At 38.1% G+C, this 12190-nt stretch overlaps 1 protein-coding gene across 50 annotated transcripts in view; it reads right to left on the bottom strand.

The window, feature by feature from the left end:
* camk2b1 (calcium/calmodulin-dependent protein kinase (CaM kinase) II beta 1) overlaps nucleotides 1–12190 on the bottom strand; it is a 92035-nt gene that overhangs the window by 3651 nt on the left and 76194 nt on the right. For 24 of the 50 annotated variants that reach the window (XM_038292929.1, XM_038292969.1, XM_038293001.1 and 21 more), the window contains 6 exons: nucleotides 6268–6357; nucleotides 5644–5787; nucleotides 4450–4614; nucleotides 3816–3891; nucleotides 3617–3711; nucleotides 1250–1483 (listed from right to left, as the gene is read on the bottom strand). In XM_038292929.1, coding sequence (XP_038148857.1) covers nucleotides 1251–1483; nucleotides 3617–3711; nucleotides 3816–3891; nucleotides 4450–4614; nucleotides 5644–5787; nucleotides 6268–6357 — 803 coding nt within the window. In that variant the 3' untranslated portion in view covers nucleotide 1250. The remainder of the gene's footprint in view (nucleotides 1–1249; nucleotides 1484–3616; nucleotides 3712–3815; nucleotides 3892–4449; nucleotides 4615–5643; nucleotides 5788–6267; nucleotides 6358–12190) is intronic. The other 26 variants (XM_038293256.1, XM_038293264.1, XM_038293132.1 and 23 more) reach the window with 2 other exon arrangements.

The raw sequence follows: 12190 nt of genomic DNA, 5'->3' as shown, positions 1-12190 counted from the left end.
ATAATCCCAATAAATGGCTGTTATAAGTAGCTATCGGTCCAATAGAATGGCTTCAGATTGTGCCAGTGGGCTCATTAGGTTGTTATCATCGAGGGAATCCTACTCCTAACCCTAAAATAATTATTTTTCCTCCGCAGAATTAACAACTTTATTTACGTATAATCTGAAAATAATTTCAGCAGTCCTTCATGTACTGTAAATATAAATAAATAAAAATAGAACAATCTGCATCTCGCTCATATTCAACAAACCGAAAACAAGTGATCTCATGCCCGGTCAACTGAGTTGTAAAATCCTCTCCCTATAAATTTTAAATTCTCTGTGAAAAAGTGCTGATCATTCTTTAATAAGATCCTTGTCAAATGGACATGTAGTGTTTGTTTTTAAAACCTAATGTGTCTTACAGACCAAGTCTAAGATATATATGTTTTTTTATGCCCAAAACTACAACAAAAATCTGACTAAGTCCGGAAATAAAACTGCGTGATTGGCGGTAAGGAGAACGGAGACAGAGGAAACTGAAGAAAACCTGCTACTGACCAGGTTAGCTGTGGGGAAAATGTCACTACAGCAACTGAAACAGAGGTTGAATAAACTCTTTGTGAAACTTAGACAACTTAGAGCTTTCGGTAAACCTACTTTGTGAAACGGACCTCAGATGACTAATAAAGAGAGGCTGGTAAACATTAAGACTTAATTCCTTCATATTTTTGTTGTTTTTTTTTGTTGTTTTTTTTACCTGGTGTCTTTCCAGTTAATTTAATTTAAATAATGAATATTCTAACCTGTTCATTAAGAATTATACAAATATGACTGGGCTTTTGAAACATTACTCAGTTTTCCTTTCTTGCTTTGATGAGACTGAAAATAGATCTTGCAATTTTTTTCTTAAGTTAAACAAGGACTTCACAGCAGATCCTACTTCTGCTACTATCTATCCCTGTCCGGGTGTTGTGTCCTCTTCTGTCCTCTCTGATCTGATCCGGCCTTTTGTAAAAAAACAAAAAACAAAAAAAAGCCCCCAAAAAACTTCCTTTTTTTTTTATATTTTCTTAGCTTGTTTTTTTTCTCTAATATTCACTAAAATGAAAAACTTTTGATTTGTCTTATATAATGCGAAGATACTATAATAAAGAAATACATTTATTTATCGGCCTTATAGAAGTTTTTTTTCTCCTGTGTTACTTAGAAACTCTGCTCTGGGAGGAGCACCATCTGTGGCCATGTTTCCCAGTTGGGTGGCTCTTACCTCACTGGAGAGGCGCAGCTGGCGCGCCTGAGCAGTGGAAGTGGATGTTCTGCCACTTGCTGTCTCTACGATGCCAGACACGAGTCTCCTCCGACTGGCTGGAGCGCGGCCGGCCCTGGTTGTCAACAAACTGAGTCAACCGGATATACGCGATGCAGGCGGCGTCCTCCCCTATCAGGTGGACGTGGGGGTTCAGGATGGTAGTATGGATGGGCTTGTTGTTCTTAGCCAAAACTGAAAAACAAATAAATATATAAATTAGTAATCAGTAGGATACTTTTATTTATCTTAGGGTAAAATCAACAGAAAAAGCGCTGGGCAATAAAAACAGATATAGAGTGTCCTGGAAAATAATTCATACCCTTTTTTAACTTTTACTAGTTTTTGTATCAGAACAACAAACCTTAATGCTCTCTATTTCCGTTCCAAAAGCTATATAACAACTGCAAACCTACCAGGACTCAGATTCTTAAAATCTGCCACAAGTCATGTAGCAACTTCTAAAAGCTTTAGCCTCATGACTGGTGGAAAGGGCCCAAAATGCAGCTTTTTGGTAGAAAAACATACAAGCTGTACTAGGCCTAAAAGGAAAATTAAAGTAGATTTTTTTTCTTCTTTTTTTTCCTAAATAGTGCATTTTTGGCTCTCTGGGGTTTCTGTAGCTGCAGTTTTTGCAAGTGACAGCGTCACCCGATACAGAAAATGACATAACTACAGGTGAGTGAGAAGTTTGTTATCAAGAAAGGAATACAATCATCTGTTCGTTTGGAACTGCAGGGCTTAACATTTTCTGGCGTAGTGGAATTGAGGCGGAGCGAACTTGATCAGCTCCTACTCTGTGTGTGCTCCCAGCGAGGGGATACAAATTCTGGTGGGGATAACTACCTACGCACGACACCGGTGAGGGAGTGGAATGGCGAGTTTATTTAGATGCGGTTGTATTAGAAGAAATGGGGTTTCTGTATTGAAATGAATATTCCCAGTTCCCTGGTTCCCAATCCAGATGGCCTACAAGCTAGCTGTTAACAGAAGCATGGCTGCCAATAGTGCTAGTGATGTGCCCCCTGCAAAGCCAAAGACATGGGGGCCCATTTGTACTGAAAAAAAATCATCCCTCACACTAAGCATGCTTAGGGATTGCATTTGAGTCGATGCAATCAACTGGTTTTCCTTAGATAGAAAACTTTGAATCAATTTGACTATATGGTCTGGTGAACTGCAAAGTGCCTTGAGATGACGTGTTGTGAATTGGCACTATTTAAATAAACTGAATTGAATTAATCTGTAAACTTTTCTGATGAAACCATCCCTAAAGGAAAACATATTGGTTGCCTGATCATGCAGCAGGAATCCCTCTCATCATCAAGGATATTAAAACTCAGAGTTGATGGGAAGATGGTTGGAGAAAAATCAAGGAATATTGGAGATGAAGCTACTGGGGCTGAAATAGACTTTAAGCAGAGATTCACTCACAAGGTGTAACACAAAACTAAATATACAACGAGAGCCACAATAGAATAGTTAATTATATATGATTAAAGCATATTCCTATGCTGGAATGGTACACTCAAAATCCAGTAATAAATCTAACTTAGTATATTTAGAAACACTTATTAAAGAAACAGTGTAATTTGGAGCCACAATGGGCTCTAGAACTGTAACTTCCAGGTTTTAGTGCCTCTGAAAGAAACTGGCAAAAATTAACAGTATTCCCCATGTTTTGCAATCTGACTCTTACATCTGAGAACCAACTATATGTCTATTCTGATTGTTTGGTTTAAGGGGACCTTAGATTGCCATCAAGTGGCACTCTGGGTCACATGACTCATTCACCAACAGCGCTTATCCTCTCAAGTTACATAGTTGAGCATCGATATGTGTGATGTCAATTGCCCTGAAAAATCATATATTGTATCTCAAATGGAGCTGATATTTGGGTCAAAACTTGCTCCATTCAATCTGACTAAACCTGAACTTTTTTTTACGATCAAAAACCTTGCAGCTCTAAATGCAGCAAAAGATAATTGGAAAAGACTGGAAGCAGAATTAAAATGTAAGCAATTATTTTTATGATTCTATTATATGTTCAAATTCATGCAACTTTTTTTTTTTTTTAGCACATTACCTTTTGTTGGTCTATTACATGAAATCCACTAAATTCTCATGTCATATATCCACCTACAGATATAATTTAGATCTGAAAGATATGGGTAAACCTTTTTTTATCTTTAAATGCTTTCTAAAGAAGCTTCTGCTTTGGTAAAACAGAGAAAGTAGGCCCAATGAGGTGAATATAGCTACGTCTTTGTGTCTTTAAGCACCATAATAGCGAAGAAGAGCAGAAGGAAACCATTATTGACATCTTACGATTCTCAAAGTAGAATCTGTGGAAATCCATCCCCTCCACTAGGTTTCCCAAAGCCTCGGGTTCAAACGAAGTAAGTCCAGGGTCGCAGATCTTACTGAATAAAAAAAAAAAAAATCAAAACAAACAAAAACAGCAGGGCTTGTTTCAAATTCCAAATAATACAACTAATGCACAACATAAAAAAGGCATACAACTCACGCGTATGCATCAAAGTCTCCATTGTTGATGGCCTCGATCAGCTGTTCAGTGATCTTGATGATTTCTTGTTTGCGTGCTGCAAAGAACAGATGGAAGATGTGTTCATTAAAAATAACCAAACAGGAGCTGGACTGGTGGAGAGAAGTTAGCCTGACAAATGAAATACAACCAAACACATCCTCTGGTAAAGGCAGCCATGACTCCATGGAAGGCAGAATAAATCAGATCATAGACAGTTTGTTTCATAGAATCAAGAAAAAAACAACTCAAACAAGAGCAAACCTCACCAGCTTCTAGATGTTGATCCTGAAGAGCGTACTTTATTTAGTGAGCACACAGACACACTTCTCCAACATCTCCACAAGGAATGTCAACTTTTTCATTTGGTGACGAGTCAAACCCACCAGCCAAAACACAGATGCATCTACAGTTAGATAACCTACCTGCAGAGCAGCAGCGAGGTTTAATAGCACAAAGCAAACCAGCTATATTTAGATCAACAGGATGTACTCTACCCTGAAGAACATGCTTCTGTTCATCCAGAGAACACGCAACCCCACGCTGAAGTCGTTAGGTCAGGTCTCCTGGCTGGCTACCATGCAGCAACACGGGCGGCGTTGGGCTTAGTACTCACTCTGGGAGGATGATAAGGAAGGACTGGAGGGGTGGTGAGGGGGAGGTGGAGGAGTGGTGTGTGAAGGTGGAGGGGCTGGCTTGGTGCTGGGAGCTGTGTCGCCTTCAGGTGCAGCGGGCGGCGGCGCCCTGCGAACACTGCTAACCAAGTCTGTGAGCCGAGACACTGAGGGGGGGGCGGTCCAGGGTGGATGAATATAAAACAGATTAGAAACAATAAATTTGGAGGAAAACAGTAAAAAAGAGGAGAGAAATGAAGCAATGGGCAGATTTCATTATGATTTTATTATATCATAAAATATCCAATTAGTTTTTGTTGTAAACTGATTCTTCATTTACTAACAATGAGTCTTCCAAATACTAATTATTGGTTACAATGAAATTTGCATTTATTTGTCCTATATTTATATTGTTTTTAATACAAAAAAAGATGAATTTGATGCCATTTATGAAGAGATTAGAGAGCCCTTTAGAGGCAGAAACTTCACATGTAAACTGAAGAACATTTTTTAATATCGATACGTTTTTTGTAGCATTTTTTGAGGATCGAGATGATCAATAACAGTTGCTTTTTTTCTGTTTTGCTTTCGAAATGAACAGGATGTAGCTGATGTAATAAAAGTCCCATTTATTTCATATAAAGGGGAAATACATCCAAAATGAGGATATTTAAAGTTCCTTTTTCATCTTTTTTTATGTTTCTCTTACTGTAACTAATCCTGAGTTGATCATCTTTTTCAATATTTTGGGATTTCTTCTTGTTTTTTTTATCAAAGAGCTGTGTTTTTCCACTTAGTTCTTGTTTTTTTGCTCCTTTTTGGGTTTAACTATAATTCTTTAGTTATTCTTTTCATATACTGTCAAATTAGACCAGGTTTCTTCCTCTCAGAACTGCATTGAGCACCACTGTAGCATTTGTTACATTTTATTTGGAATTTGTTATTTTCTTTTTAAGCTGTAGAAAATAATTTCACAGCAGCAGAGTCTGTTGTCCTTTTATAGGACATATCAGGACTGTCTTTCCTAGATTCCCATTTTTGCATCCTTTATGACCCTGTTCAGTAATCTGTCCAAGCTTCTCATTATGCAGGATCTTGGCACGGTATCAGAGGAAAAGCAGATGCCAGCTGATTAAATACAGCCCTCATTTAGAGGTCATTTACTGGTGAGTCTGGTTTGGCTTCTGCCCACTTACTCTGCATTGGGACAGCGGGGGTGTGTGGAGGGGAGGGGGCGGAGAGGGCAGCGGGAGGCGGAGTGCTGGATCTACCTTCTCCGTCGGTAATGGGCCCTGAGCCCCTACGCACAGAGCCCAGCAGGTCAGCGAACTTCGCAGCAGCTGAGTTTGGGAAGGGAGGAACATCCATGGTAACCCAAAATATTGGCAAACTTCCTCATTGTGAGCAGTTATTATTACCTTAAAATGTACAGAAAAATAACAGTAACACCGAACTAGAATTAAGGAGCACTAATGTTATTTTATTTACATCCATACGGTGGAGCCAAAGAGATATTCTTTGAAAAGAAGGGTTGACTGCAGAAAATGTAAGAAATTTGAAGCATTTTATTTTTCTATTCCATTCTCAATGCTGTTAGTAAATGAGTCAAATATAAAGATGCAGCTGACGTCCCTCTGCAGAACTCAGGGAGCCTCTAGGATTTAGTTTTGCTCAACAGCAGCAGATGAATGTTTTAATACATGCAAGGGCCAAATGGGAAACACAATTCCAAAAATAAAAGAACACATTTGCCAGCCTCTGGTAGGATGTATGGATGTTTGCATGTTACAGGCTGAAATTGGCCGACCATGCTGACTTACAGTGCACAGCTGCTGAGGAGCCCTGAGTGCTATCAGGCTGGGAACTTGTGCTGGACTGCGCCTTAAGTGAGCTGTTGTCTAAGCTCTTTCCTGACAACATGCACACACACACACAAATGAGACCAAACACAATTAAATCCAGATGGATATGTTCCACCAGAGAAACAACAGAATTGTGAAATAATGAAAGGAGTGGCAAGATGACACAAGGGGGGCTTGTAAAAATGTGCGAACTGAGAAATTAAAGCAACTCTTTATTTGAAGCCACAAAAGAGATCATTATCTCAGTTAATGACTCAGTTTCAGCCAGATTTACAGCTAGGGCTGCTGCATGTAGAGTGTTACTGCGATTCTCAGCAGAGAGCAAAAGATCGAAGACGACAGCAGGGATGGCAGCAATAACGAGGGCTTATTGTTTGACTGTCTAATCAGCTGGAATGCAGTGATTTTTGTCTCGGTACGACCACAAACTGGAACGCATATTATACTTTCATGTGACAGAACACGTCAAGGTGGTATGTAAATGTGAAATGGAAGAAGAAAACATGTTTAATAAAAATATAGCACGTTTTTTGTTTGTTTTTCATTTAGTATGGTAGTGCCAAATAATCAATAATCTTGCCTTCAAATGTCACCTCATGGAAATGGAGTCCACCTAAATGTAAATCAATCTCAGTTTAAATCATGGCTGATCTGCAACGACCTCTATGAGGTCAAGAACAAGATAAGCATCAATCAGAGAAGCAGCCAAGTGGGGCGTCCTAACTCTGGAGTAGCTCAACAGATCTGTAGCTCAGGTGGAAAAAATTATTATTATTAGTTGTTGACATGACAAAATCTGACCTTAGAGGGTGACTTCAAGAGAGAAAACTTGTCAGACTTGAAGGAGCGGATCTTAAAACCAGGCAAAACTGTAAGAAAACCTAATGAAGATGCAAGACAGATGTGGAAATACAACACACCACTGGAGACGGAAAAGAAGACAGCCCTGCATGTTTAAGATGCAACTGGCTGTAATACATCCGACTGCATGACCTCCTCTTTAACCATCGAGTGCAGCGGAAGCCTGTTAAGCATTCCTTCAGTTGTGTGGCAGCTTACAGAGGTTGAGAAACACCAGTCTAGATAAAAGGGAGTTCATGCTGGAAATCCCTGGTCCAGGGGTCTGCAACCTTTAGAAATTAAAGCGCCATTTTACCCCGAGTCTGGCTAAGAAAAGGTTGTTAGAGCCAAAAATATTACATGAACTTTAAATAAAGACAAACTTTTTTAGATATATATCTGGCAAAGGAAATTTGTCGGATTTCAAACAATCAATATTTTATTTGTGTTTTGGTTGTTTAAAATAAGGAAAAACATGAAAAGTTTCACATTCTGTTGTCAAAATTCAATTCAAATATTATTTTTAAAACCCACTATAGCCTCCATGACTGGTATTTCTTATTATAGGACATTAGTTTGTTGTTAATATAATTTTAGCCAATGTTAAGAGACGTTGCAGGGGGTCTAAACAACCACATGTGGCACTGGAGCTGCAGGATGCTGCTCTAGTCAAAGATTAAACCTAAATCCAATTGAGAATCTTTAGCAAGACGTGCAAACTGCTGTTAACTGATGATCTCCTTCTCATTATCTGAAGCTATCTAGACAAAAAAAAACTTTCCAGATATGCAAAAGTGGTAGAAACAAACCCCAAAGACATGTTGCTGCAACTGCAACAAACTATGAAGAATTGTCTTAGAAAAGGTGCATACAAGTTTACATTACACCATAAACACTTTTTAAAATTTTTATTGATGATACAAAACTTCATAGCAATGTTGTCATAAACTAAGAAGATTGAAGGAGTAGGACTGATATGTTTACAGCGTTTTAATGGGTCTTAAGTACATGACTTTGTTTTAAAGAAAGAAGGAAATAAACCACACACAGGTTGGGATGGGTTTGGCTGGCTCCCACAAGGCTAATTAACAAAACTTCATGTACGAAAGTTTCACATAAAGATTCACACTCTAAAATCTCATAAGAGCAAGATTAACATCAGACAAAACAGTGAGCAGAAACATCAATGTGCACAAAGCTTGGCTTAGAGAGGACTTAAACAAACCAGCAAATAATGGTAAACTTAATAATATACCTCAAAAAATAACCAGTAAGCTGAAAGAGATTTGTTGCAAAAAGCAGAAGAGTACAGTATAGGTCCACATCCTCCAACAGCCAATGTGGGTGTTGGATTACAAAGCAGCTGTCCAACACCAGCCTGACAAGACCCTACAAAGACCAAGAAGGCACAAACTGTTCCAGACAAACACGACTGCCCCCTTCCTCCCACACTCACCTAGCTTCTCCGGCTTTCTGTGCTCCGTCAACCCTGTTTAATTCTTAAGATCCATAAAAGTGCCATGTGAGACAAATGCCTACCAGGGGTGGCGCTAGCGAAGCGGTGTTTGTTCCCAATGCCACCTCTCTGGGCAGTTCATTTCTGTTTCCTGCCACCAAAGCTAAATTTAGGTGGCCTGCCCCCTTTTTTTTAGCTTTTAAGCCCCTGCCAAAAGGTGCTCCAGCCATGCCCAAGCTTCCCACAGGGGTGTGGTGGTAGGATTCTTTTTGGATCGGGCTGGGCGTTTAGGACTACAAAATATTTCAACGATTCAACAGCATGTGCTGTAAAGTGGGCAAAAGAGCCACTGAATAAAATGTTCCTCTCCATTTAAATGTTTTTGATATTTTAATATTATGTTTTCCACATATATAGAAAAAAAAAATGTGTCTGAAACATGAAGCCAAAAGGGCAAAGGGCGCCATATGGTTGATCACTACAATGACAGCTTTCAATTAATAAATGCAATTGTTTTATTCATTTCACCCCCTCATTTATCAATACAACACTAATAATCTGATATGACTACAAGGAAAGTGAATACTTCAACGTACCTTCCCTTATTTAAATTTTATTTATTTATTTTTTACTTTTGTGATTAACCAAATGTTTCCATTTACCTTTTACTTTGCTGGTACACCTGATTTCCCCACTGTTGAATAATTAAATAAATTTTCACATAGATCTTAGTCTATTCTATTTTATCTCATTTCATTGTATTCTACATTCACGAAAAGTATTGATAGCACTGAGGATTAATCTGGTATGTGAGACAGCATGCAGAATGTGAATGCAATGGAGCAGATATGTGTCAACTCTTCTTCTGATATTTTTGTCCTTGCTTTAAAGATTTCACCGTTGTCCCAAATTGGCTGCACAGTTAAAACATTTTTTGATTAACGATTTTTGCTGGTTATGTTGGCATGAGGTTGGCTTCTGATGCCTTGTGATATTTTGGGGATGCTTAGACGTGGTGTAGCTGGCCAAGTTAGCCTTGTGAAGTTTCATAGATGGTGGGAGGTTTTGTGTCGATTACATTTGAACAAGAATAATTTGAGAAAATGTAAACAATTACTAATGTTTTAGTCTATTACAGCTTATCTTATATAAAAATAAAGCAGAAGGACAATTTGAAATACCTTAAAATGAGGTGTTACATTTGCTACATTTGGTTGCTAAACTACCTGGAAATAATAGTTTTAGTGTTTAAAAACACTGAGCAGTGCAGTAACTTTAAGCAGACATCTTTCACCCAGAATGTCAGCATTAAAAAAAGCTGCTAAACTAATACACTTCTGCTTCTGTTCAACTTCATAGAATTTATTTTTTTCAAACTCCAGTTCAGCTTTCATGCCGTTCTTAGCTGTGGTTGCTAGGGAATTCAAAAACCTCTAAAAAAAGAGGAAGAGGAGGTGGAAGTGCACATTCTGTTCTGTGCTTGACACTGAAATAAAGCATTCATGACCCCATTTAGACACATTGCAGTCAGGTAAGATGGTAAAATGGGGCTTTTTACTGTGCTGAACTCCTTCCAGAAGACAGAAAACTTGACACGTTCTCAAAGGGGGATAAAAAAGGCTTGAAACAGTGTGGAGGGATGTGCTGAAATGTGTGCCAGCTGAATATTCCAACGGACACAACTCAGGATAATAGATTCAACTGAAAACGTTTGAGAAGAGCCACTATATTGCCGTACAAGACATTTCACACCCTCCACTCGCAGCTCTCAGGCGCACCGCCACTCTCACAGCAGGTGTCAAAATGCATCATGAGGCAATGGAATCTGGCTCCACCAGGGGTCAGTAAAATGTTAGCTTTCAGCTGATTTAAAGCAGAGCAAAAAATATTAGGGAAATACTTATTGTGAAAAAATAAATAAAATAAAAAACATATAAAAAAATTTATTTTCAAGAAGAAGTAGTCCCCTTGATTTAAAAATCAGCACATAAACAGGAAGGTTCAGTCTCAATAGACTTTATCAGTGGTTCTAACAAAATATACACTCCATATCTAAAGGCTGAAATCCACAGTTGACTAAAAATCAAATAATTTGAGCCCTTAGTGAGTCCAGAGGCAGACTTTGAATGCTTAAAAAATGCACAAACACTGCAAAAGTAGAAAAAGGAAGGACAAAACTGGACCAATTAGTTGATGGATGATGAAAGGACAAACAAATGGATGGATAAACCAGTTGACAAATAGCTGGATGGAGTAAACAATGGGTAGAAGGACAAATGATTTGATAGACGGATGAAAGTATGGGTACAAAATCGACACTTCACTAAGTGGATGCATATCGGGCTGCAACTAACAATTATTTTGCAAATTGATTAATCTGTCGGCTATTTTTCCAAATAATCGGTTATTAATCAGATAGCCAAAGGTTCCTTAAGGAAGACTTTTTATGAAATTGAACCAGGGGAAAATAAAAACGTTTTCCACTTGAGGAGTTCTGGGTTGAGCATATTGACAGCCATTTTTTTATATCTCAAATGCAATTTTTTTTACAGTCCTGATATAATTACTACTCTAAGTTGGTTGCTCTGTCAGCTAAAATCATGGTTTAGAGTCTCTATTCTCCAGTTAATGATTAACTGATTACTAAATTAGTTGATGATCATTTCAATAATCGATTAATCTGATTAATTGTTTCAGCCCTTGATGCATGTATGGAATGGTGAAAGGATGAAGATAGATGGATACAAACTCTAAGAAATCCTTTTAACGGGTGGTAAATGCAATTGATGCAAATCAGTGAATAAAAATCTTTACATATTAAATAGCAAATTCACTACAATATACTGGGTAATTCCAATCTTTTCTTAAGAGTAGAAAATGCAACATAAACAAAATGTTGGAATGTGGAAGGAAGTAACTCTCTGCTAAACTATTCAGAACATTAAAACCATGTGACAAGCAAACAGTGTGATGTTCAAAATAAGTTCCTTAAGTCTATCTGTTTATAAACCATAATTATGTTTTCTGTTTCAAAAAGTCAGAATTATCTAAGACTTACTGTGCAGCCATGTGAGGTACAGAGTGTGAGAAACTGTTGAAAAGTCACGAAAGCATCTTAGATGGTGGTGCAGTTTGACACGAAGACCCCAATTGAGACTTTGACCCCAATCAGAGTTTGCGTTGACAATATTGAATTTGTAGTGTTGAGTAGACTTTGTTTTACTCATTGTAAAGATGTGTAACTCAAACAAATTGAGTGCAAATTGTTACCCCTGCATTTTCTGTTGAATTTGATAGGTTTTGTTATTTAGAGTGAAGAATAAATGGTGGATGGATACGTAGAGTGACACATGGAAGGTGAATAAACAGGTGCATGTATGGATGGATGCCGGACTGAATGATGAATGGATTCTTCACAAACACATGAATGGAGGAACGTACAGATGAAGATGTATGGAGGGTAATCTAGACGCCAACAGTAAAGTCTGCAGATACCTTTCAAAACTCTGAAGATTGTTCTAAACAAAAGATGCTCAGAGAAAAACACAGCAAAAGGTAAACAGTATAGTTTCAAGGCTCCACAGA

The sequence above is a fragment of the Cyprinodon tularosa genome, unplaced genomic scaffold (assembly GCF_016077235.1).
Source record: "Cyprinodon tularosa strain WSP-4 unplaced genomic scaffold, ASM1607723v1 ctg109, whole genome shotgun sequence".
Lineage (NCBI taxonomy): Eukaryota > Metazoa > Chordata > Actinopteri > Cyprinodontiformes > Cyprinodontidae > Cyprinodon > Cyprinodon tularosa.
The sequence above is the reverse complement of the archived record's forward strand: the minus strand, read 5'-3'. Positions and strand labels throughout refer to the sequence as shown.